Source organism: Phaseolus vulgaris, chromosome 9, assembly GCF_051622355.1.
Source record: "Phaseolus vulgaris cultivar YP4 chromosome 9, ASM5162235v1, whole genome shotgun sequence".
In the NCBI taxonomy this organism is placed as follows: domain Eukaryota; kingdom Viridiplantae; phylum Streptophyta; class Magnoliopsida; order Fabales; family Fabaceae; genus Phaseolus; species Phaseolus vulgaris.
In genome coordinates, this window is record NC_143506.1 from 29,518,084 (window position 1) to 29,545,689 (window position 27,606).

Below are 27,606 nucleotides of genomic sequence, written 5' to 3' on the forward strand. Positions count from 1 at the left end.
CTGTAATGATTCAATTCACCTATACCTATAAATTTGTAAATTCAGACTATTCTTTATATTTACAAATAGATTTTAGGAATCAATTTGAGGACTAATGACACAACTTCCGTATTGATTTTAAAAGCAGAAGCTCAAACCTAACAATCAAGCATTGCTAGAAACTGATATTCTTCATCAGCTGATACTCCGCTAAACACTTCACCAAAGATTCAATTTGACCTTTGACTCAAAGCTCACTTTGATCATATAATAGATTCAGAATAAATATTTTAAATATTCACATGCTGATTCAATAAAAAAAATCAGGATTCCAAAGATACAATGCAAAAGTAATCAACTCAACCAGTAGAACAACTACTAAAAACACAAGGACTAATTTTCAAGGATTGGTTAACGTGTTAGTAGATAGAAACCCACGAGTCTTTAGTGTGTTTGCAAACCCAACCTATAACAACAATTTGTCACTCTCACGTTAAGTGTATAGGAAGAGGAATACTGCATTAGAAAGTGAAAAATCAGGATGAAAAGACATTCGTTTAACACACTTTGTAATTCACTTTTGTTTTCAAAGCCAGTTTCACCCCAGACTTCAGCAGCAAAAGTTAGAGAGGATTATGGCAATAAAAGGACAGCAATCATTAATGCATCAAAACCAATATCATTATTCTCAAGCACAGCAAAATCACTGTACGGCCAGAGAAAGCAACCACATTTTGTTTTGTTTTCTAATGCACGATAAAAACTGTCTTAAACATAATAGAATTCACATCTCACATTAAACTTTGTTTATTCAAAGCAACTTAGTTGCGACTTGGGTCAGCAAAGAAGCTGTTGAGGGAGGGCATAATCTCTGGAGATCTGTTGCGCACATACTTCCTCAGGAAATGCTCGGTATACTTCTCTCCCTCAGAGAAGTTCTCCAACACTCCAGCCTTCCTTCCCTCCTTGTTCACCCTAAATACATGACAAGAACAAGACAACCATCCATTATTTTCCATTAATAAGTAAAACACAAATACCAATTAATTAAATTAACAACAGAAAAAACTCTTATGATGATGAATGATTCAGTGCCTGATAAAAAATCCATTTTTTTAATAGAGGCTGTTCACTGAAGCTTCGATTGGGACTGATTCCACTTATTTTAAAAACAGTTAACATGCAGTTTGATCTTTGAAAATGATACCCTGTTTATTCTCTTGTTTTTGACAAGACTAGTCAGGAAAAAATTTCATCTATAATCATCATCACCTTCCAACATCCTGTCGTCTTTTCCACCTTTCCTTCACCCTTTTATCTTTAAGGAAAATGATATTTTGATAACCCTTTAAAATATAAGCAATAGAATTTATAATTTTTTTTTATCAGCAACGAGCAATACAATTTATAATACTTTTAAAAATTAAACAGATCAAATAATCACAGTTCACAAAGGTTCAAAGAGCAACAGGTGAGAAGTGTAACAAAAGCACAGGTGTATTAATCCCAAATCCCAAATAATACAGACGATCCCATCCAAACAAGAAAAAAATCTCCACTGCATAAAATTAAATTCAATAAATAGTCCATGATTTTGGTCTTCCTATTATTTTCTCTGATTTAAATCTCCGTATCTTAACCACCACAATTTTATGTCAGGTCCAGGATTTAATTAGACTAAAACAAAACAAGTGAAACATTTGCAAAACGGAGCATTGAACCAAAATTAAAAATCTGAAAATAAAACCACAAAAAAAATCTGAAACTAAATAGAAGAACCAAATCGCATATCAGGACAAAAATTATGATTTATCCTAAATTGAAAGACCACAACCTAGAACAAAAAGAAAAGAAATCACTTTCAATAGAGAAAAATTAGAGATAGACCTGACTTCAGGATTGATGCAGATATTACGAACCAGTTGAAACCCACAGATCCCAACAGCAGCACCAACCGCGGCGAACAGCGGATACACCTGAAAACAAACAGCAAAGACGGTGAAACCCTAAAACGAGAATGGTGGAATATAAACAGGTCCATGATGGATCGGAACGCACCTCGGGTCTGAGCCAGCGATTGGCCATGGACAGTTGCAGAGTTGAAAACTGAAAAAGGAAAGAGAGAGACAGAAAGAGAAGAATGGAAAGTTTGTGAGAGAGAGTTTATAATGAGAAAGGGTGTGTTTAAAATATTGGGAAATTCGAAGAGAACAGCGACGCAACCCTACTACTGGTGGTAAGTTACAACTTGCAAGGGTAGAAAAGGAATTCCGCGTTGTGCTTCTTCTCGCAACACATACTCTGCAATCTAACAGCCAGTGATGAAACGCCAGCTCAAATTCAGTTTATTTTGTGTAGGAATTTAATATATTTCTATACCTATATATAATTTTATTGTAGTAATTTTATTATTTTATAATTATTTAAATTTAAAATTAAAAAAAAAGTTAACATAGAAATTTTATTTATAAAGTAATGTAATGGATTAGTTTAATTCTTTTAAAATATAATAAAAATTTAAATAAAACTCCATAAACATCTCATTAATGTAATTTATTTATTTTATAAAATTAATAAATTTAAAATTAAATTTGGTTTAATTAATATTAAAGTTAAATTACATGTTTTTTTCTTAGCTATTACGTGTCTCATGATAAAGTTTTTATTATATAATATTATAACAATTTTTTTTTTTTTATTTGTTATTTTTTTATATTAATTTATTATTTATTTTTTCTCCTTTCCAATAACTATAATAATCTGAACTAGTCCTTCTTCGAACATATCATTATCTTTTTGTTGATTTTTTTTTATCTGAGTTCTAATGAGATCACTAAAAGTATAAATATTTTAACTTTTAATGTGATATGAATTGAATCATTGATTTTTTTTTATGTTTCTTTCTTTTTATTTAATATTTTTATAATATATATGAATATTTACTATGATAAAAAAAAAAGTTACCAGATTTTAATTTTTTTAAAACAAATAGAATTTGACAAAAAAAAAGAGAATATATTAATAGATAAGTTTTTTTTTTTATTGTTAGTTTGGATATAGAAAAAAGTGCTGATTGTTAAGGTAGTATTTTTATCACGTTCAAATAAATAATTAATATTACTTTAAAATATAAGTTGTTGAAACATTTATTTCACGTCATGAATAAAAATAATATTTTAATATAATATATTTAATGTGTTAAAATAAATAATTAATATTATTTTCACAAATTAATATATTTTGATGTTATTATCTTTTTTTTTTCTTTGAATATCATTTACAAGTAAAATTTAAAATAAAAGGCAATGAAATATATTTTTAATTTAATTAGAACAAATAATAATATATTTTTTTTCTTTATATAAATACATTTAATTTTTTTATTTCAAAAAAATCACTCAAAATAATTTAGTCTACATAATTATTATAGAAAATTTAATTTTGTAAGTATTGGTGTAGAAAATACTATTCTCCATGAAATTTTATAATTTGTAAATTTTATTGAATCATGATTTTTATTTTTTATAATTTTTTTTATTAAAACAAAGTTTGAAAGAAGTAGAAGTTCTTCAGTCAACTAAGAAAAACATAAACAAATATATATAAATTATTTATGTGACTCACTAAACAATTTTTTATTTTTTCTTCTACTTTCATTTTTTTTTACTTTTCTATTTATTTCATGTTGTAATTTGATTTTTATTTTTTCAATGAAAATCAAATAAATTATAATACTTAGCAATTATTAAAAGATAGTTATTTTACCTTCTTTAATCTTAATAAGAATATGTAAATAAAAATAATAATAAATAAAATTTGTAATTTTTTAAAATTGAGAAAAAAACAAATGATATATTTTATACCATTTAATTATTGTTATAATTTAATTTGTAACACCCCATAATTTACATATAACTATTACAATAAAAGTTCTCCCAGTTTCTATACAAACTTGGAGTTTTTTAAAACATTCCTAATACATGATTAGAATTTATAGAAATATAAATATTTACAATACAGGTTTCAAAATCAACACCCTAAAGCTCTTCAGACCCTCCGATACCTGTAAGATCATCTGCTCGTGTACGTAGTACAGTCATCGCAGTTCAAACACAACAAGAAAAGCAAGGGTAAGCTAATGCAAAGAAAATCCATAACATAATTCATGAAAATAGAACCAATTTAGACTAATAATTTATAAACATTTCTTTAGTAATTTCATGTAAAATTCCAATACCAATTCCATCATTCATATAGACCACACATGGATCTACTTTCAATCACAATCATTGGATTTCATTTCAATCCCACTTCGTCTTCCGGAAGACTCATTAAGTATGCCCCTACCAGAGACTAACATCTGACCCAAAGATTACCAGCGAATCCAATAGAAAGGATCAGGGTAAGTTCAAACATCCAATACCGAGTGTCTACAGTGGGACCCAATGTGTATGAACTCTCTCTCAGCTTCTCACCACCTAATATCTTAGTCTACATGACTTAGATCATTAGTGAAGCCAGAGGATCTCCGTTAAACATAGGCTTTTCATACTTAACGTACCATTAAACAACAACTCATACATTATCCCAAATGTATGACATCACTTTCATACAATTTACATCATTCGTATATATACATATCATTCAATCACATAACATTTAAAAATTCATATCATTCCATAAATTTTCCAACGTCAAAAACAATATTTAACTCTCAAACTATCAAAATATAATATTTATAAAGTTTAAATAATATATAAACAAACACACAATATATAACACAAATAACACCCCTGCAAGAGAAATCCAATATTGGGACAACGTCCCTTCCGCATTCAGATCTTCTATTCTAGGGTGCTATTAAAAAAATAAATTTAGCTTCCCTTACCTCAATTGCTTGCTTTCCAAGCAACTTTTAGAATTTTATTCCCCACAGTCTGAATAAGCTTCAAGATTTACGGGCCTAATGCAAGTTATCCAAACAGAACAAAAATTCAGTATATAATAGAATAAGTTGAGAGGATTAAACTTCTCAACTGACCCCACAAAGATTGATGACTAAATCTTAAGGAAAAACAGAGGACAAAGGATATTTAGAGTAAAAATGAACTTACTCTGTTTGAAAATCTGATCGGGTAGAAATGTTCCTTAACTCCTCTGCTACAGCGTGGTATGACCAGATTCTAAAATAGATGAGGTATGAAGTGAGAAATTAAGAGAGAAGGGAGAGGAGAGAAGTTGGTAGAGAGAGAAAGTGATTTGGAAGAAAGAAGAAGAAAGAAAAGAATGGTGGGGGTGGGGGTCTGCTGCTTATTTTTAAAAAAAAGCGTCGTTACATTATCTCCAACTACAAAAAATTTTGTCCTCGAAAATGAACTTACCAAGAAAGAGATTAGGGTATGATGCTCGTATCACTTCTTCAATTTCCCAAGTGGAATCTCCAGAGGTGAGATCCCACAATACTTTTACCATGGGAATACTTCTTCCACGAAGTTGTTTCACTTGTGAATCTAAAGTTCTGATTGGCTTCACTTCAAACGACAAATTTTCTTTCACCTGGATGAAATCAGACTCTAGAATGTGATTGGGATCAGGTATTAGCTGGGATACATGGAAAATATCGTGAATGTTAGCTAAAGGAGGAGGCAAAGCAATTTCATATGCCACAGGGCCTATTCTCCTAAGAATTTGATAAGGTCCTATGAACCTAGGAGTCCATTTTTTGGATTTGAGTGCTCTTCCTACACCAGTGAACGGTGTAACTCTCAAAAAGGCATGCTCGCCCACAGAGAATTCTAAAGGTCTTCTTCTTTGATCTGCATAAGACTTTTGCTTGCTGAGAGATGTTTTCAATCTTTCTTGAATCATTTTGACTTTCTTATTGGTTTGTTGTATTAATTCTGGTCCAACTAACACACTTTCACCATCGTAAAACCAGCACAAAGGTGTCCTACACTTTCTTCCATACAATGCCTCGAAAGGAGCCATTCATATGCTAGCTTGGTAACTGTTATTGTAAGTGAACTCTATCAATGGTAGAATTTCATCCCAACTACCCAAATGATCTAACACACAAGTCCTAAGCAAATTCTCTAAGGACTGGATAGTTCTCTCTGATTGTCCATCAGTCTGAGGATGGTATGCTGAACTAAGTCTGAGTTTAGTCCCCAAAGCTTCTTGAAGTGTTTGCTAGAATCTGGAGGTGAATCTAGGATCTCTATTTGAAACTATGTTGGAGGGTACACCATGCAATCTGACTATTTCATCTATGTAAATTCGGGCCAACTTCCACAAAGTACGTGGTAAGTGGGTAACAAAATCCATTGAGATACTGTCCCATTTCCACACTGGAATGTCTAATTGAGTTAACATGCCTCCAGGCCGTTGATGTTCAATCTTTGATTTCTGACAAGTCAGACAAGCAGCTACAAACTTAGCTACATCATTCTTCATGCCATGCCACAGACTTCTTGAGATCTGGATACATCTTGGTCATTCCTGGATGTAAACTGAGTTTGCTTTTATGACCTTCAGATAACACTGTTTGCTTTAGTTCATTATCTTCTGGTATACACATTCTATTTTTGAATCTCAAAATACCATCCACTTCTAAAGAGAAGTCTTTAGCTTTGTCAGTATTTAATAAGCCCATGAAGTTCTTCAATTTTGAATCTTCCAACTGCTTCTCCTTTACCTTCTCTAGAAATTCATTAGTTATAACAAGTGTATTACAACTAATGCAATTTGAAGACATGGAAACCTCCAAATTCATACTCCTGAAATCTTCAATCAATTCTAGCTCTCTAATCATAAGCGGCGACATTTGTATCTTTTTACGACTCAACGCATGTGCAACAACATTTGCCTTCCCAAGATGGTATATTAGCTGGAAATCATAGTCCTTTAAAAATTCAATCCACCTCCTCTGTCTCATATTAAGTTCCTTCTTATCAAACAAATACCTCAAGCTTTTATGATCACTGAACACATTAAAACTAACTCTGTAAAGAAAATGTCTCCATATTTTAAAAGCAAAGACAACTGCCCCATGCAACTGATCCATCAAGTCATCAATTCTAGGAAGAGGATATTTATTTTTTTATTGTTAACTTGTTTAATTGTCTGTAATCTATGCATAGACGTGACGAACCATCTTTCTTCTTCACTAATAGCACTGGAGCTCCCCATGGAGAAACACTAGGTCGAATGAATTGTTTCTCTAATAAGTCTTCTAATTGTTTCTTCAATTCAGCTAACTCTGCTGGTGCCATCGGTATGGAGAAATTGACACAGGACCTACTTCAGGAATCAAGTCTATTGCAAACTCTATCTCTCTTTTAGGTGGAAGTCCAGGAATCTCATCAGGAAATACATCCATAAACTCCTGAACTACAAACATATCTTTTTGCACTTTATCAGTAACTATAGAACAAGCCAAGAGCATAAAACATTATGCACCTTCTTGTATCTCTATCTCAAACTGATGAGCTGAGATAACCTGCATTCCTTCTAATTTAGGGAAAATTAACTTCTTCCGACCACAATCTATAAGGATTTGATTAGCAGACAACCAATCCATTCCCAAAATAACCTCTAAATCTTTTAGAGGTATACAAATCGTGTTGATCTTGTATCTCTGCCCATTTATAATTACTGGACACTCAGCACACATGGAAGAAGTTACTATAATACCTTCTGTTGGTGTAGATACCACCAACTCAAATTCTAATTCTCGGACTGGCAACTTAAGTTTCTTAGCACAATCAAAAGATATAAAAGAATGGGTTGCCCCAGAATCAAACAATACAGATAACTGTGTTCCAAGGATAGAACAAATACCTCTAACAAGGCTATCAGACTGTGAAGCTTCAGCTCCACTGATTTTTGTCTGAGGTTCCTCTTGCTCTTGGCTAGATAGTTACTTGAGGATGTATGAAATTGGTTGCTTGAGGCTCATTCCCTTCTGCAACATGAATTGCCAACATGTGATTCACATATTCATGAGTGCTTGCATTTTGAGGTGATCTTTGAATGGTGGAGTGTAACCCAGAGGGAGGCCATATAGAGGAAAATCTTGTTCATGAATCTCTAAACTCGTTTCCTAATGTGGAGGATAAGTAGTAGGAACTTCTCTAGTACTTTTCAAGGCTTTTAAAGCCTCCAAAATCTAGCCCATTTGGTCTTTCAATTGTGAGATATAATTTTTTATTGATTCTTGAGTTCCTATCAAATCTTCCATGGTCTTTTGATTTACGTAAGTCCTAACAAGGTATTGCAACGTTTTTATTTTAACGCGAATAAATATGGAAAGAAACAAATGCATGTATTGCATAGGGAGAAAGATCATGAATTGACTTCTTCAATCATCTCCTTCTCTAATTATGGAATGGTGATATGTATAAAGAATATCAAGTATGATATGCAATGCATGTTAAGATGCATGATCCGAGTATGACATTATTACAAAGTGATATGCATTTGAAAACTAACTATATGTATGCATATGACTATGAATGGATGCATGCTCACGAGAATTCAAAATGTTATGCATTTGAAAATTGTATACATGATTCCATGAATGTATGAATGAAGATAAAATGTGGATACATGTTTATATGTATAATATGCAACTCATCAATGTAAGCAAGAAAAAAAAACAATGCATACATGTATCTTAAAAGGTACTTATAAATTGATGTGGGAATACAATGAAAAGGACAACCTCGTTATTCCCGGTGATTTTCAAACCCCCGTTACTTCTAGGAGGTGCATATATAAAAAAAGGTGACAAATAATAAAAATGTTGAACCAAAATAACCCACGGTTTTCTCGGACCTGTGTTCTTGCCCTTGAACATTTATGTTACCTGGACCCATTCGTGTAAACTCATCTCATGGCTAAAATTTTTATAATTATAACACAACATATCACTTATTAAGTTAAGCTCGTTATATGCCAAATCCTACTATGATATAAAATAATACAGTTATTTGCAAATATAGTCTTTCACATTTTTTTTATCTTGAATTAACAATTTTTTTCCTTGTAATAAAATCACAGTCCTTTATTGTACTTATAACATTAATATTAATTTAGAGGAAAGACATACAAGTAAATCTAGTCGACATTTAGTCATGACTAAGATGTCTCAGGGCCAAAGACATGTGACTCAATTTGTAGTTTTTTGTTTGACTTTTTAGAAAGCCAAGACTAAACATTATAAACTTGGAGAAATGTTATACCTTTTTTTGGAGATTTTGTAGTGGAAATATGATAACAACCATGAACTTTATTATCCATGTGATTAGAAACATGAATGGAGATGATTTAGTACAGGTCATTGTTGATAGATTGAAAATGAAAACCCATTCTTGCCTTTGAATCTGAATATACCTTTGCAAAGCTTGCTTAGTCATACATTAGAGAAATTGTATGGTTGAATGATGTAATATGTAATATAGTCTTAGTAAGAGATCCTACATTCATCTGAAGATTTTGCTAGACCCATTATTTGAGGACTACTCTTCAACTTAACTTTATATATCACCCTCAACCAGATGGTGATGATTATTTAACTTGAACAAGATGAAATCAAAAGGGCTCATGACTAGACACAAATTTAATCATAAGAATTATATAAATGTGAAAGCCTGCATTTAAGAGTGAAACAAGAATATGAGCATAAAAAGTGAATAAGAATAGCAAAAGTGAAAAGATAGAACAATAATTTTAAGAAGCTTGCCACTAAACATAAACATGAGTTTAATCTGTAGGATCAATCAAGTGTGAAAGATTGGTTCTAAAAAGAGAAAATTAACATACACATTATAATAAGACACATTTGTATGTTTTTATTGGCTTGAAACATAAGAGTAAGTTTGGAAGTGGGATTTTATCTTAATATGTTTGTACTTAATTGATGGATATTGACTTGTAATTAATTTAGAATATGATTTAAAAACTATATATTAAATTTGTGGTAAATGTTCAAAGACAATTGATTGCTTATACGCGCTATTATGTTTTTGAACTTGGATATGTGTTGATTTTTCTTGGCAAGTGTACCGAATCAATTGTAATATAGTACTCTTTAAAGTACGAATGTCGAACCCACAGGGAACAATTCTAATTAAGATGTTCTGTTTTAAAACTCATTAAGTATAGAAAATAATTTTGAGACTTTGTTCATAACCAAATTAAAGATTTCACAAGAACTCAAAGATTTAAGGTTTGATTCTGGATGTAACAAAACCAACTTATCAAATATAGAGAAAGATACTTGGGATTGAATTACGTTTATCTCAATCATCTGTATTTTGAATAATACAATATATAATACTCAAAACTACTTATTCTTGATGCTTAATTTAAAGTCATTCATCTTGATTCCTCACAGAAGAAATTCATAAGATAATTTCTCAAACACTGGTTCCTCAGATATTTAACAAATCATCCAGCTTTAGGAACATAATTATAATGCAATCAATAACCTGGAATCTATTCCTAGCATTACAAGTTATCAAGTATTTTCGTTTATTTCAGATCCTTAAAGGTACTTTCCAGTTAAATTTAAGGATCAAAATCAAGACTCTATTGATCAGACAAAATCAAGCAATAAGCATAAAACGAAAATACCAAGAACAAGTAGAAAAGAGAATTATATATATATATATATATATATATATATATATATATATCACCAAGAATACATTTGATCAAGATAAATTACATTCAATCCCAAGTTAGAAAGAACTTAGCCACTCATGACAGCTCCTCCAATCTTCATTCTTGACCTAGATTGCATAAGAAGGGCTGATCTGAGCAAGTTCTTCTCCTAAGAACAGAGGTTTCTTCTCTTTCTCTCACTAGTCTCTCTCTAAAAAACCCAATCTGTTTTCCACCGCTGGTTTTGAGTTATGTTTCAGAATTTATATAATCAACTTTAGCTCAAGCTAGCCCAATTTAGCTTAAGCTAGATCTTTCGGTGCATTTTTAGCTTGAGCTAGCGATTCTAACCTGAGCTAGATCAGTACTGCACCTTTTAATCAACTCTGGACAGTTTTAGCTTGAGCTAGCAGTTCTAGCCTGGGCTAGAATTGTACTGCACCTTTAATCAACTCTGGACAGTTTTAGTTTGAGCTAAATCCTCTAGCTTGAGCTAAATCTTCTTGTGATCCAATTAAGTTTTTACTTTCTTTCTTTCAATGCCAACTTGAATAATTCTTTCAATGCTTCATATTCATCTGCAATTTACACAAAAAATGAGATTAAATTTCTTCATTTGTTTCTTGGTTCAAAATATATAATCAGATTCAATAATTCTCAGATTAGGGTAATATTCTTACATTAAGCAACAATTAAGTTTCAAAGTGTTCAATTTTCTCAATCATAAAAACTACACATTGGCACTTATCAAATTCCCCCCAACCTAGAATCTTGCTTGTCCTCAAGCAAAGTAATTGAATCCCAAAAGATATGAGTTCATTCTTCCCCAAAATCCTTAGAAATCAAATCTATATTTTAATATCAAAACAACTTCTTGGAAAGAGCACAAGATAATTCAACAAAAATTATGGTGTTTCCTATCAATTCAAACCAAGACAAGATAAGAATGTATTCAATTTCCAAGGTAAACAATTGTTACCCTTCACTGAGAATCAAACTAAGGAATTTCTCTCTTCATTCCTCATTGGTGAGTGTTTTCCCTCTCTTTTCACTGATTTCCAAGCTAATTTAAGGTTGCCCTTCATTTCCAGTTGATTACAAACACTTTCACAAACATAGATCTTGAGGTCTTTTCCAGGTTGTAATGAGGTTGGGTTACAAATAAAATTTGGTTTTTCCAGGATAACAAAATGCACACTTAACAAAAGATTAGCATATTTGCAATTCAATTTCTAATTGTGTTATCCATTATCCCTTCCATAAGATTCATTAACATTGCTTCTTTTTATATTCTTGTAATCCCCTTTGCTTTTTTTTTTTTAGAAATAAGAATGATAATTTGAATAATTTTGTCATTCCTTTTTTTTTTCTTTTTCTCTTTTTTTTTTCATTCTCAAAATCCCAACAGCCACACCAAACCCAATTCTTTTAATTATAGAAATTTGAATTGCACATATGCTCTCCTTTTGTTAGCATACCACAAGGTAGGACAATATATGTATATCAGAAGTTAGGGTGCAATAAAACAATTTTGGCTAAAAAAAGGTTATTTTTTTGCACATTTCATCATATATTGCAAAGGTTAGCTGTTTGGCTTTGAGTTTTCTCACCTCCAACTTTATTAAACATGCCTCAATCATCTCCATATTTGATTTTGTGATGTAAATTGACTAAAAAATTAGGCAACCTCAATTAACTCTTCACTAGTGAAAGTCTCTCAAACTGTTTAAAGGTTTCACACTCTCACTTGGTTGGCTAATTTCAATTCCTCATTTGTTCTCAAACATTGCTTTCAACTATTTACCTTGTTCCAACTTTTACACATTAATATCCTTTCTCAATTTGAGTGATGGTTCCAGCCACAAATTCTTTTTCAAATTAAGTCCCTGATCAATCCATTTGGTTGTTCTAATTTAGAAATATGGTTTGATTTCTTTTTCCAAAAATTTATACCATCATCTATCTATATACAAGATTTCACTTCACAAAATATGCAAACATCAACCACTATACTAACTTAAGCTTGCCATCAACAAAAGCTAAAGTAAGAAATATTAAGCTAAACTGCTAAAATCAACTTACTAAATTAAACTGAAATTAAAGTTAAACAAAAAGATAAAAACCAGTTTTTTGTTCATTGTGCATGATAAGTATCAATCTCCTCTTGTGATTTTGTTCTGCTCTGTGCCAACATCATCATTCTGAACTTGGTTTGGATCTTCATCTTCTGCTGCTCCAGATGGTCCAACTCTCATTTCAGATTCACCTCCAGACGCTCCTGCTTTCCCTGAAAAATTGTGCCTTCCTTTCTAAAATGAAGGCCCAACTTTTCAGCTCTTCATATCTTTGTTTCTTGTCTTTTGTTTGCTCTATATTTCTTGGTGGGCTAGGTGACTCAACTCTAGCTCTTTCGCCTTTGTTAGACCGTGTTGGGTTAATAGCTGGTGAAATTTTGGTACGACCCATCTTCCTGCACATATAAAAATAACATTTCTCAAAAATCAAAGTGTTATTGGCATTTCAACAAACGATTGATATGCAATGTTTAAAATGAAATTGAATGAGTACTTTTTGTTTTGATATTTTATCCATGGAAACCAGTAATTATCCTATTCCACAATCCTATTCAACATTAAGATATTGAAATTTCAAAAAAATTGAATCTTTTAAAAACATCGAAACTGTGAAATGGAACCAGCAGAAACATGCATGTCGGGACTATGAAATGGAACCAGCAGAAATCCCAGTAGCCAGATTGAATGAAAATGATTAAGGAGAAGAGTAATTACTTACCTTGACAATGACAATGTAGATGAAATGTTTGAGAATGGTTATGTATATGGAAGATTTGGGATTTTCTTTTTAGAACAGAGGCACTTCTGAAACTGTATTAGGGTGCAGGTTTTTTTTTTTAAAAATGCGATTTTTATAAAATGGTGCAGATTTTTTTTTTTTTTTTTTTTTTATAAATTGTGCATTCTGAAATGAAGGCCCAACTTTTCAGCTCTTCGTATCTTTGTTTCTTGTCTTTTGTTTGCTCTATATTTCTTGGTGGGCTAGGTGACTCAACTCTAGCTCTTTTGCCTTTGTTTAGACCGTGTTGGGTTAATAACTGGTGAAGTTTTGGTACGACCCATCTTCCTGCACATATAAAAATAACATTTCTCAAAAATCAAAGTGTTATTGGCATTTCAACAAACACTTGATATGCAATGTTTAAAATGAAATTGAACGAGTACTTTTTGTTTTGATATTTTATCCATGGAAACCAGTACTTATCCTATTCCACAATCCTATTCAACATTAAGATATTGAAATTTCAAAAAATTTGAATCTTTTAAAAACATCGAAACTGTGAAATGGAACCAGCAGAAACATGCATATCGGGACTGTGAAATGGAACCAGCAGAAATCCCAGCAGCCAGATTGAATGAAAATGATTAAGGAGAAGAGTAATTACTTACCTTGACAATGACAATGTAGATGAAATGTTAGAGAATGGTTATGTAGATGGAAGATTTGGGATTTTCTTTTTAGAACAGAGGCACTTCTGAAACTGTATTAGGGTGCAGGTTTTTTTTTTTAAAATGCGATTTTTATAAAATGGTGCAGATTTTTTTTATTATTATTTTTTTATTTTTATAAATTGTGCATTCTTTTCTGAAATGAAGGCCCAACTTTTCAACTCTTCGTATCTTTGTTTCTTGTCTTTTGTTTGCTCTATATTTCTTGGTGGGCTAGGTGACTCAACTCTAGCTCTTTTGCCTTTGTTAGACCGTGTTGGGTTAATAGCTGGTGAAGTTTTGGTACGACCCATCTTCCTGCACATATAAAAATAACATTTCTCAAAAATCAAAGTGTTATTGGCATTTCAACAAACACTTGATATGCAATGTTTAAAATGAAATTGAACGAGTACTTTTTGTTTTGATATTTTATCCATGGAAACCAGTACTTATCCTATTCCACAATCCTATTCAACATTAAGATATTGAAATTTCAAAAAATTTGAATCTTTTAAAAACATCGAAACTGTGAAATGGAACCAGCAGAAACATGCATATCGGGACTGTGAAATGGAACCAGCAGAAATCCCAGCAGCCAGATTGAATGAAAATGATTAAGGAGAAGAGTAATTACTTACCTTGACAATGACAATGTAGATGAAATGTTTGAGAATGGTTATGTAGATGGAAGATTTGGGATTTTCTTTTTAGAACAAAGGCACTTCTGAAACTGTATTAGGGTGCAAGTATTTTTTTAAAATGCGATTTTTATAAAATGCTGCAGATTTTTATTTATTTATTTATTTATTTATTTTTTTATAAATTATGCATTCCTTTCTGAAATGAAGGCCCAACTTTTCAACTCTTCATATCTTTGTTTCTTGTCTTTTGTTTGCTCTATATTTCTTGGTGGGCTACGTGACTCAACTTTAGCTCTTTTGCCTTTGTTATATCGTGTTGGGTTAATAACTGGTGAAGTTTTGGTACGACCCATCTTCCTGCACATATAAAAATAACATTTCTCAAAAATCAAAGTGTTATTGGCATTTCAACAAACACTTGATATGCAATGTTTAAAATGAAATTGAATGAGTACTTTTTGTTTTGATATTTTATCCATGGAAACCAGTACTTATCCTATTCCACAATCCTATTCAACATTAAGATATTGAAATTTCAAAAAAATTGAATCTTTTAAAAACATCGAAACTGTGAAATGGAACCAGCAGAAACATGCATATCGGGACTGTGAAATGGAACCAGCAGAAATCCCAGCAGCCAGATTGAATGAAAATGATTAAGGAGAAGAGTAATTACTTACCTTGACAATGACAATGTAGATGAAATGTTTGTGAATGGTTATGTAGATGGAAGATTTGGGATTTTCTTTTTAGAACAGAGGCACTTCTGAAACTGTATTAGGGTGCAGGTTTTTTTTTAAAATGCTGCAGATTTTTTTTTTTTTTAGAAAACCCACTAGCTTAGGCTAGATCTTCTTAGCTCAGGCTAAAATTGGGCAAAGAGTAACAGATTTGCTCTAGCTCAAGCTAGCTCGTTTTAGCTTAAGCTAAAGTTTGGCAGAGAGCAATAAAGTTTTCTAGCTCAAGCTAGCTCTTTTTAGCTTAAGCTAAAATTTGGCAGAGAGCAACAGAGTTTTCTAGCTCAAGCTAGCTCATTTTAGCTCAGGCTAAAATTTGGCAGAGAGCAACAAATTTGCTTTAGCTCAAGCTAGCTCATTTTAGCTTAAGCTAAAGTTTGGCAGAGAGCAACAGATTTACTCTAGCTCAAGCTAGCTCATTTTATCTCAGGCGAAAGTTGCAGAACAAAATTTTTTCTTCTTTTTCTGCATAACTAGCTTAGGCTAAAAGTTCTAGCTTAAGCTAAAATTACCCTGCAATGAAATTTTCTTGAAAAATTTCATTTTGTCTTTGCCAAAAGTTTTAAACCTTTCTAAGTTTTCTTCCATCTATTCATTTCACCTAACATTTCAAACCTACATGACCATTTCACATATCAAACTGGTTTTAAAGACATCAAATATTAAAACATACTACTAAATCAAAACAAAAATTAAAGACACATTTCAAAACAAAAATTAAAGACACATTTCAAAACAAAAATTAAAGACACATTTCAAAACAAAACACTAGGTTGCCTCCCAGCAAGCGCTCGTTTAACGTCATATAGCTTGACGCCTGATTAACATCATTGAAGGTTCAACAACATTCATATCCACTCTGAAACACTCTTTATGACCATTTGAATACTTCTTTGCTTCAAAAACATTAAAGCTTACTTCTTCATCTAGAACACAAACCTTCAATTTTCCTTTGTCTACATCAATTATAACTTGAGCAGTTTTCATGAATGGTCTTCCCAATATCAAAGGTACTTCAGCATCTTCTTCAATATCCATTACAACAAAATCTACTGGGAATGGAAATTTATCTACCTTTACCAATAAATCTTCAACTATTCCATGTGGATATTTGATTGATCTATCAGCCAATTGCAAAGTCATTCTTGTTGGTTTCACTTCTACATCTCCAATTTTCTTCAGCATTGATGAAGGCATCAAATTAATACTAGCTCCAAGATCCAATAATGCCTTTCCAACAGTGAGATTTCCTATGGTAACTGGAAAAGTGAAACTCCCAGGATCTCTAGATTTTTGCGGTAATGACTTTTGAATTATAATACTGCATCCAGCTTCCAATTCAACTATCTCCTGATCATTGAATTTTCTTTTCTTTGTTAATAATTCCTTCATGAATTTAGCATATGTAGGCATTTGCTTTAAAGCTTCAGTAAAAGGAATGTTAATTTGCAATCTTTTGAGAATATCCATAAATCTTGCAAATTGCCTTTCTTTGCATTTCTTTGTAGGAGCATGTGGATAAGGTACATCTTTTATAGGAACACTCCTCTCTTGTTTTTCATTTTTTTCTATTTTCTCACCAATATCTACAACATCTTCCTTATTCCTTCTTTCTCCTCCCTCACACTCAATCTGTTCTTTTTCACTCTCTTTATCTTTTAAAACCTCCTCCCCAACAACTAAGTTTTTCGCAATTTCTTTTCCTATAACTATCCCACTTCTGGTAGTGATAGAATTGCAATGCTCCTTGGGATTGGTTTGTGTATTGGCTGAAAATTGACTTCCTTGATTATCAACTAACTGTTTAGCCAACTGCCCCACCTGTGTTTCTAAATTCCTTATTGATGCTTCAATATTTTTTTGATTGGATAGAGAGGCTTGCATGAACTTCTCAAAAGTATCTTCCAATTTTGATGTTCTCTCATGAATGGAAGGATAGTGTGGTTGCTGTTGATAAGGGACTTGTCTGTTAGATGATCCAGCCTCTTGCTTCCACCCAAATCCTTGATTTGGATTATTCCCCCATCCTTGAGCCATGTTATTTGGATAATTATATGCAAAGCCACCTTGCCTTCCTTGATTATTCATATACTGAACCTCTTCCTCTGATGGATTTTGGTAAGAGCATTGGCCATTAAGATTATTTCCCCCACAAAAATCACACTTCAAAGCTTGATTCTGCATTGAAGGAGAATTTATTGCAGGTAATTGTTGAGGCAGTTTTGACATTTGCTTGGTTAATGCCTCAATTTGCTGAGTCAAAATCTTGTTTTGTGCTAAAATTGCATCTGAAGTACTAAGATCCAGCACCCCTTTCTTTTGCACTGTATATCTATCATGTCGAGCTTGGTAATCTGTTGAGACTAAGGCATCAATGATTCTTGTAGTTTGTTCTGCATCAACACTCATCATTGTACCTCCTGCTGCAGCATCCAAGATCATTTTAGTATCAGGCCTAAAACCATTGTGGAATATGTTCAACTGAGCAATATCCTCAAAGCCATGATTAGGACATCTTCTTAACATCACTTTAAAGTGTTCCCAAGCTTCACAAAAAGGTTCTTCTGGCCCTTGCCTGAATGTGGAGATATCAGACTTAGCCTTGATATATCGAGAGAGTGGGAAGAATTTGTGTAGGAATTTCTCTTCTACATCATTCCAGCTACTTAGACTCTGGTTTGGATGCGACTTTAACCATTCTTTTGCTTTTCCTGCAAGTGAGAAAGGAAATAGACGCAGATAAACAGATTCAATATCATTTTCCTCAAAGCCCATTGTCCCAACCAACTCATAGAATGTGGATAGATGAGTATAAGGGTCTTCATGATCCATTCCAGTGAATTGATGAGTGTTGATTAAGCTAAGAAAAGCTAGCTTCATTTCTAATGATTTGGTGGCAGGAGGTATGGCTATGCTAGAGAAATGCCTCGGTCCTTGTTGCATAGCATAGTCTCCCAATGTCCTTCTAGGTGGATTTTGTCTATTTTCAGCCATTTGGAACTCTGTTTGATTGTGTGAGTTGAGAGTGTTGGAAGGTTCTCCTTTTGTTTGTCCTTGCTTCTTCTTTTCTTTTCTCTTCTTGCTCTGATTTCTTCTAGCTGTCTTCTCAATTTCTGGATCAAATTCCAATTGATCTTCAAGAACCTGTCCTCTTAATAGCATGTGTCTAAGACAACTCAAGCAAGGATTAACATAGGATAAAAGAATAAAATATAAACCAGTGTATATTCACAAAGAAAACGGAATATTCACAATACTCAATGAGTTATACTTCAGAAATTCTTAAAAGAAATTGTTCCCCAGCAACGGCGCCAAAAACTTGTTGATTTTTCTCGGCAAGTGTACCGAATCAACTGTAATATAGTACTCTTTAAAGTACGAATGTCGAACTCACAGGGAACAATTCTAATTAAGATGTTCTATTTTAAAACTCATTAAGTATAGAAAATAATTTTGAGACTTTGTTCATAACCAAATTAAAGATTTCACAAGAACTCAAAGATTTAGGGTTTGATTCTGGATGTAACAAAACCAACTTATCAAATATAGAGAAAGATACTTGGGATTGAATTGCGTTTATCTCAATCATCTGTATTTTGAATAATACAATATATAATACTCAAAACTACTTATTCTTGATGCTTAATTTAAAGTCATTCATCTTGATTCCTCACAGATGAAATTCATAAGATAATTTCTCAAACACTGGTTCCTCAGATATTTAACAAATCATCCAGCTTTAGGAACAGAATTATAATGCAATCAATAACCTGAAATCTATTCCTAGCATTACAAGTTATCAAGTATTTTCGTTTATTTCAGATCCTTAAAGGTACTTTCCAGTTAAATTTAAGGATCAAAATCAAGACTCTATTGATCAGACAAAATCAAGCAATAAGCATAAAACGAAAATACCAAGAACAAGTAGAAAAGAGAATTATATATATATATATATATCACCAAGAATACATTTGATCAAGATAAATTACATTCAATCCCAAGTTAGAAAGAACTTAGCCACTCATGACAACTCCTCCAATCTTCATTCTTGATCTGGATTGCATAAGAAGGGCTGATCTGAGCAAGTTCTTCTCCTAAGAACAGAGGTTTCTTCTCTTTCTCTCACTAGTCTCTCTCTAAAAAACCCAATCTGTTTTCCACCGCTGGTTTTGAGTTATGTTTCAGAATTTATATAATCAACTTTAGCTCAAGCTAGCCCAATTTAGATTAAGCTAGATCTTTTGGTGCATTTTTAGCTTGAGCTAGCGATTCTAGCCTGAGCTAGATCAGTACTGCACCTTTTAATCAACTCTGAACAGTTTTAGCTTGAGCTAGCAATTCTAGCCTGGGCTAGAATTGTACTGCACCTTTAATCAACTCTGGCCAGTTTTAGCTTGAGCTAAATCCTCTAGCTTGAGCTAAATCTTCTTGTGATCCAATTAAGTTTTTACTTTCGTTCTTTCAATGCCAGCTTGAATAATTCTTTCAATGCTTCATATTCATCAGCAATTTACACAAAAAATGAGATTAAATTTCTTCATTTGTTTCTTGGTTCAAAATATATAATCAGATTCAATAATTCTCAGATTAGGGTAATTTTCTTACATTAAGCAACAATTAAGTTCTAAAGTGTTCAATTTTCTCAATCATAAAAACTACACATTGGCACTTATCAATATGGTGTGTTCAATTTGAGTGATAATAACCATACATGTAGTCTCTACCCTACATGTGATCTTTGGTACATCTTAGACTTGATAAAATGAACAAACTACTTGGTTTGAAATTGAAATTGGTTATAGGAAAATTATACAGAACTTTAAGTTTTGCATAATTTGTCTACCACATTACATCGAGAGAGCTAGTCACACTCCTATACTTGATTCACTCAACATATTCTCTTACAACTCAACAAATTAAAATTCACCTAGGAAATTCAAATTTAATAACAATTAATATATTTTTCTAATTTAATCCTCTTAGCAAGATTTTCACTTTGTGAAATTATTTTATTTTACATTTACATGCTTAATTAAATTGTATGTTCTTAAATTATTTGAATTGCTTATGGATATGTTTTATTTGTGAATATTAATATTCCATATGATAATTTTGATTGAAATGATACATGATATGTTGATTTGAATCGTTTGGGATCATAGATAAATATAATAATATAGTAAATTATTTGAAATATTAAGAATAAAACTTATTACTGGAAGGAGATATCCATGTTCAAATGATAATGTAAATCATATAGATTAAGACATCATATTGGAAAAGCTCAGGAAAGTTCTTGCACCACTAAAATATAACATCAATGTACAATTTTATGTCATGAATTCACCATGACGTATGGAGTTGAGGTTTGTGAACTTGAAGTTCTTAAAATGTGTTATAGATGTTAGTCTCTTGTAAGTAGTATTTAATACAATTCTTCTAGTTTATTGTTTCTTTGTTTGCTATCCATTTAAAGTTTAGGTTTGCTTATTGATCCAAAGTTTTAAAAATTGGGTTAAATAGAGTTTGTTGAATTGTTAATGCACTCTAGATTATGATTACTTCTATTAATAACTTACCATTTTTCTTGTATTGTTATGTATTTTTTTTTTGTGGTGATTGTATTTAGTACATGAATAAAGGATCTTATGTAATACATTAGAACACAACATTGGTGTACAATTTTATGTAATAAATTCACCATAACCCATATCGAAATTAAAGTGCTTAATATGTTAAATATTAATATTTGATCAGCCATATTTAATATGATTATTCGAAAAAATATCTATTTATTTTTCTATATTTGGTATATGATAACTTTTGAATTTGTTCATATGTTTATAAACTAATTACATTAGGTCAATAGATCAATGATTAGCGTTTATTAACCCGGCTTACATTAAAAAATATATTATATTATTTATGCAACATAATTTGATAAACCTAATTAAACTAAAAAAATATATATTATAAAACAGTAATATATAATAAAATAATAAATAAAATTCAAGACAAGGTGATTTCATAGTTAAAATTTTTAACCCATTGTCTCCTTAAAAGAATTAATATTCATTATAGAATTCTTAAAATAATAACGAAAATTGAATAACACAATTTTATAAATTTTTTAGAAAAGTAATATTATATTATTAAAACATTGAAATAAAATAGAAAAATTAAAATTAAAAAAAAGTGTTTAATATTATTAAGTAAATTAATTAATATTTAACGGTAATAACAAAATAAAAATAAAGCAGGTGTCCTAAGACGTAGGTCATCAAACCTCTGGCATCGAAAAGATTCTCCATTCTCAAGCGATCTTCCTTGTGTAAGGTAGGAAGTGCAGATTCCTCACTCCTCACACAAAATTCAAACCCAAACATGCAATCTCTATCGATCAAGCTCACCAAGAGGCTCTACGATTCCAAGCCTCTCTTCAGAATCTCTCCCAACCTCGTTGCTCACTCATCCTCCGCCACCGCCACTTCCCCTTCTCCGCCGCCACCGTCGCCTCCGATCCCCTCCCCTTCCAAAATACCCAATCTCCTCACCGCTCCGTGGTCCGCAACTCAGTCCCGCGGAATCTCTTTCTCTGGATCTGATGTGAGTTCCTCCGTTTTCTCACACCATTGCTTATTATACATTACGCTACGATTCTTTCTCATATATTATTATCCGTTGTCGTTTCGTTGTGATTGGATCCTTCGGTGATGGTTTTAGGGCTCATTGTAACTTTCCTACTTGTGTTGCAGGTTAGAGTTGGGAATCTCATCGGAAACCGAGGTTATAAATTTTCCGCGTTTTGATTTGGTGATTCGATTTTGATGTGTAATTTTTAGTTTCTAACTTATTCGCCTTTTGCATTTCCACTGCGGTGGACGTGGCCCAGGACGCGCTCACGAGGTAACTAAGAAATGCTTTGGGAATTGGTATTGAAGTGGTGTTCATTGATGCTTGTTGTCTAAAATAGCGTTTGGTTATGTGAATAATCTTAGGTTCTTAAACTCTATCGCCCCTCTGAAGGAACAAGCAAAGCCATTCTTGAGGTTTTTTCTAATATTCTTTCTCTAGCATTCTTATATAGCTTCTTGATACATTTTATTCAATTTTGTACTGTGATGTTGTTTTCACATATATATATTCAATTACATTAAATAAGGGAAATGGAATTTAGAATATTGTCAACAGAAGGAACTTTTAGAGGTTTTCTTGTGATGGCGAGGCCTCTATTGGCCTTTCGTGACACTTCCTGTGTTCAGTTCTTCAAAGGGTCACACTGTATGATTTGATCAAGTAAAATTTCGTTTTAATGACCTGCACTAAGTATTGGAAGCTGAATGGAATGAATTCTGTTTGGTGCTGGTAATGCTAAATGCTAAAGTCTGATTCATTTGTTTGACCAATGACTCCCAGGTTCAGCCTCACTCTGTAGCTGGTTATGCCACAGTGGCTACTACAGAGGATGACATCAAAAGGTTAGTTGGTGCATTTGATGGTACAATTGATCATACTTTCAATCTCGTAAGCATCATCCACTATTGCATTAATGAGCTTGAATATTATATTAAGCCTTTCCATCCATGATGTTTAGGTGCCATGTATCGCTAGAAATTTTGAAGTTTGATTTTACGTCTAATAGATTTTGTCATTTATTTTAAATAGAAAAGGAAGTATTATTTGATGGGAAGGGGAAAATACAAAAGAGGATAAGGTGTTCCAAAGAAACCTAAAAGCTCTAGGAAAACAAGAAATAACAGTTCCTAGGAAACCACACTACAAACAGGGCACAAGGGAGAAACACAAAATTAAACCAGTGTAAATGCTGCAGAATTCTCCTAGGAAACTCCATTTACAGAACACCCGCAACAAAAGGGATAGACTAATTCTAAAAAAGCTCATTACTCCCTTTTCTTTGAACAAAGAAGATAACATCAAAGCTTGAGGCAGTAATTAAGCCTTCCGTTTCCAGTGCAGTTTATGCTCTCAATTTTCTTTTGCCAATCTTGTTTGCTGTTAAAATTGATCATGCTTACAATGTTGTTAAGCATAATCGTTGTATTGATTCTCTTGATATTTTGATGGCTAGAATTTTGAATTGTATGTCACATCATTCCTTACATTTATTATATTACCAAGAAATATTGTTAAATTGGAAGGGGAAAATGCAAAAGGAGCACTAGATATCCTCCAAATAAACAAAAAAGGTCTTGGAAAACAAAAGACTAAAATTCTTAAGAAATTTTTATACAAAAACAACCCAAAGTAGAAAAGACAAATGTCCCGGAAGGCCATAACTCTACTAGGAAACTCCCTCCACAAAACATGCACAAGAAAATGGATAAATTAATACTAACACTCAAAACAATGTCCCCTCTGCTATAAACAAAGATAACTCTTTTATCCAGCAGATTAATTAAGTTTTCCCTTTTTTGATCAGAAAGTGATGGTAGATAAGCAATCCACTTGCAATGCATGTTAGCAATTGCTTACCATCTGATTTGATGCCCTTCACTTTGGCCAAAAGGTTTCCTTTGTTCCACATATAGTCTAGGAAGAATTCCCTTTTTGGAGCCAGCATTATAGAATTACCTCCTAGAAGATTAACTGATGTCTATGGGATATGGACTGCCTTAACTTAAAATATTGCTAACCTCAATAGGTTTTGTTGAAAAGGCTTCTTGATGAGAGTCTAACTTGAATTAACTTGGTTTTAGATGAGAGACTTAAATTTGTTTATGTTTTCATGAATTTTAGAACAACAGACAACAAACTGAAAGATGCTCACCACCAATGTTGTTAAACTCGAGGAAACCCTAAATCCTAAACCGGAAGGAGATAAAATATCGTAACTCGAGGATTGTAACTTGACCCATAAGAGTTAGTGGCATATGAAAAATAATATTCAATATATAAAACAACTAAACATATATTATAATTCATAAGATTGATGCATAAAATAATTCATAAATTCATAAATATTTAATACAAATAAAATCCTTTGTATTAGTAAACAGTGTTCATGCCTTTATAAAACAAGGCTAGCGGGAGCAGAACAAAGAGAAAATAAAAAGGAACAAAACAGGCCTTTATAAAACAAGGCAGCAGGAGCAGAATAGATAAGAGAAAATAAAGAGGGAGCAGAATAGATAAGAGAAAATAAAGAGGGAGCAGAACAGATAAGAGAAAATAAAGAGGGAGCAGAACAGATAAGAGAAAATAAAGAGGGAGCAGAACAGATAAGAGAAAATAAAGAGGGAGCAGAACAGATAAGAGAAAATAAAGAGGGAGCAGAACAGACAAGAGAAAATAAAGGAGGAGCAGAACAAATGAGAGAAAATAAAGGAGGAGCAGAACAGACAAGAGAAAGTAAAAGCGAGGAGCAGAACAAAGAAAATAATAAGGCCGAAACAATGACGGTGATAGCGAGAGCAAGTGGTAGGGAACACTTCAACGGAGAGTGTGAGCGGTGGTGAGCAGCACGCCTACTAGCTCCGATCCATGCCGGTGACAATCTGGCATCTGAGTCAGCTCGCCTTCTCCTCCAAACTCGTTGAATCATGAGTTTGCAAGTATACTTGTGATCTTAACAACATTTCTCACAACTGAACATGAATGTAATCCATAAGGATTATATAAGTGTGAAAACATGCATCTAAGAGTGGAACAAGAACATCAACACAAGACTAAGAACAAGTAAACAGTAAAGAGAAGATATATATAGAATCCTTAGAAGTTGGTCACTGACTACGAGATTAATCCGTAAGACTAGTGAAAGCTTCCTTCTAAGAAGAGAAGATGAACACACACATATAGATAGGAGGAGAATGAAACATGAAATGAAAAAGAAATAAAACTTGCAATTTGGTACAAATGAGGAGGAAGAAAAGAGAAAGTGGAAGAAAGAAACATATGGATTCATCGAAGTTGTTAGGCCACTTGAAAGAGCTTCAATTTAAGTGTTGAATGAAGTTGTAACTTGATTCTATAATTCAAGATAGGACCCAAGCAAGAAGAGAACTCTTCCTTCAAAGAACTTTTGAAATGCTCTAGAAATTCTCTTTCAAATTCAATTATATCAAAAGTTGTTTACGAAGAGAACAAAGGTCTATTTATAGCCAAAAGTGCTGCAAATGGACTTCTGAATGCAACCTAAATTCTATGCAAATGAAATGAACATCTAAACCTATGGCCTTATTGGCTTACAAAATTCGTGGGAGGGGAAATTTAAATTTCAAAATTCAAATCAAATAAAAGAAAACAAAGAAATTCTCCTATTGGCCAAAACCTAGCACATGCTTTCCATGCTTGCTTCTCTTGGTCCTTTGAAACATGCACTCCTTGTCTCCTTGACTTATGCGTTTTGACTTCCAATATGTTTTGGCCGAGATTTATGATGCTTGATTGGGCTTCAACTTGTTCCTTGTTTTTTTACCTTTTAATGCTTACATCCCCCTAACATGTTGGATTTAATAGGCCCAACTACAAAATTACTATTTGCACCTATTTTACACATAAAAGGAAAATGAAATGAAATTTTAGTTTCTAAAATTTTACAGTCAATTACAACTATGATCTACTTGCATGCATTTATTTTAAGACTCTTTAAGATCCTCCCCGCATTTATCACTTCTTCACTTGGACTAAGTTACCATCAAAATCAAGACAATCTTCCCGAACCTTTTCTTGATCAAAAGTTCAGGAAGGGTATCGTCACTTTGATTTTCAGCATTCTCCACGTAAGTAGGCAATATTGGAATTACAATTTTGGATCATATGTTTGTTTTCTACTCCATTTCTTGACAATTTTTGTCTTAATAAATATATTAAATATAGTTTCGAAGCATCGGGGATAGGTATATAATAAATATAGGAATGCTCTAATAGTTGTGCTGACCTATTCCTTATTGTTAGTTTAGTCTATCCAAGGTTTAAAGGCTTGAATGCTTGAATCATCTATACATTGGCATTAATGCTTGAATCATCGTTTGATAATGAATGAAACTTGAAAACTCTTATGAGTCCAGTGAATTTCCCGTTTTTATTCAAAGCTGGTATTTTGTATAGATGGTTTGGTTAATTCCCATTTCCCTCTATCTATTGGTTGGCATGTATAGGAAGGAACGAAACAGTGGATTAGGGAAAGAAGCGAAGACAAAGAGGGAGCAGCTCCTTAAAGCTACTGCAGTTGCCCCTCTTCTTTTATTATACCCAAACGCCTATTCATTGCTCTTGGCAAATTTCTTTGTGTTCTGGCACTTAAAAGCGGGGATAGAAGAGATTTTGGCAGATTATGTTCACCATGCAATGACCAGGGAATTTGTCACGATTTCTCTCAGGTTGTTCTTGATAATCGCAATGAAGGATGTTTACTTAAAATTTATATTTGTATAATCAGATAGTGGATGGGTTGTGTTGACATTACTTTTCCAATAAGAGCTCATTGGGGGGCAAACTTGTCCAAACTGTAATTTGTAGTTTTTAGTTGTTTTTTCAAACATAAGAGGTGAGGCAACATGATAACTTCGTGATTTATCATGTTAATGGATGAATTTTTAGCGTGTCTTGCAAGTAGCTTCTCCTATCAATTAGTATTTATGCTAACTAATATTATACAACAATTAAGTGTTGGAATATATATATGTTTTGTTCTTGTTACATGTTTTGAAAAGGACAAAAGCCGGTATACATTTTTATACTATAATATGTATGTTTGATTGTTTTGTGTTTAGTTTAGTTTTCTAATCGTTGGACAATCTAGGATACAATTATATTTGCTGTTAGATTTAGATTCGATGAATGTCAACAATACAGATTTGATATTTTTTTTTGTATCATATTCTTTGTTAGATAAATTTTCATGTTGATTTTGCTAAATAATCTAGGTTCAATATTAATAATTGATGTCCTCATGTGATTCTTTTTTATGACAATTAAGTGATTTTACTTGTAGTGGCAAACGGAGAATATTAAATGTTATTCTCCATTTCTAATATTTGGTTTTTAGCACTTTATTTGTCTCAATACTTCGTTTGCTTTAGAATTTTCAATATGTAATTTTACATTTTTTTCAACTAT

At 32.3% G+C, this 27,606-nt stretch overlaps 3 protein-coding genes and 1 pseudogene across 3 annotated transcripts; 2 read left to right on the plus strand and 2 right to left on the minus strand.

The window, feature by feature from the left end:
• Positions 1 to 638: 638 nt before the first annotated feature.
• LOC137823192 (uncharacterized) lies at positions 639 to 2,135 on the minus strand. The gene is made up of 3 exons (XM_068628356.2): positions 2,038 to 2,135; positions 1,867 to 1,955; positions 639 to 954 (listed from the first exon to the last, which is right to left on the minus strand). The coding sequence occupies exons 1-3, from the start codon at positions 2,062 to 2,064 to the stop codon at positions 801 to 803; spliced, it is 270 nt and encodes an 89-aa protein (XP_068484457.1). The 5' UTR covers positions 2,065 to 2,135; the 3' UTR covers positions 639 to 800.
• A 14,194-nt stretch (positions 2,136 to 16,329) lies between these two features.
• Positions 16,330 to 18,690, minus strand: LOC150025250 (uncharacterized). Its single transcript, XM_090295684.1, has one exon. It carries the CDS (start codon positions 18,688 to 18,690, stop codon positions 16,330 to 16,332), a length of 2,361 nt encoding a protein of 786 aa, XP_090151810.1.
• On the plus strand, positions 18,026 to 18,131 carry LOC137823235 (small nucleolar RNA R71; annotated as a pseudogene).
• Positions 18,691 to 21,781: 3,091 nt separating the features above from the next.
• On the plus strand, positions 21,782 to 27,099 carry SDH4 (succinate dehydrogenase subunit 4). The gene is made up of 6 exons (XM_068625505.2): positions 21,782 to 22,134; positions 22,284 to 22,314; positions 22,421 to 22,434; positions 22,527 to 22,577; positions 22,945 to 23,006; positions 26,646 to 27,099. Exons 1-6 carry the CDS (start codon positions 21,913 to 21,915, stop codon positions 26,920 to 26,922), a joined length of 657 nt encoding a protein of 218 aa, XP_068481606.1. The 5' UTR covers positions 21,782 to 21,912; the 3' UTR covers positions 26,923 to 27,099.
• Positions 27,100 to 27,606: the final 507 nt, after the last annotated feature.

Coding starts and splice junctions, on each gene's coding strand:
- LOC137823192 (XM_068628356.2), bottom strand. CDS start 2,064: ATGGCCAATCGCTGGCTCAGACCCGAG. Junction 1,956..2,037: donor ATCGCTGGCTCAGACCCGAG/GTGCGTTCCGAT, acceptor GTTTGTTTTCAG/GTGTATCCGCTGTTCGCCGC. Junction 955..1,866: donor TGCATCAATCCTGAAGTCAG/GTCTATCTCTAA, acceptor TCATGTATTTAG/GGTGAACAAGGAGGGAAGGA.
- LOC150025250 (XM_090295684.1), bottom strand. CDS start 18,690: ATGCTATTAAGAGGACAGGTTCTTGAAGATCAATTGGAATTTGATCCA.
- SDH4 (XM_068625505.2), top strand. CDS start 21,913: ATGCAATCTCTATCGATCAAGCTCACCAAGAGGCTCTACGATTCCAAG. Junction 22,135..22,283: donor TCTCTTTCTCTGGATCTGAT/GTGAGTTCCTCC, acceptor CTTGTGTTGCAG/GTTAGAGTTGGGAATCTCAT. Junction 23,007..26,645: donor ACAGAGGATGACATCAAAAG/GTTAGTTGGTGC, acceptor TGGCATGTATAG/GAAGGAACGAAACAGTGGAT.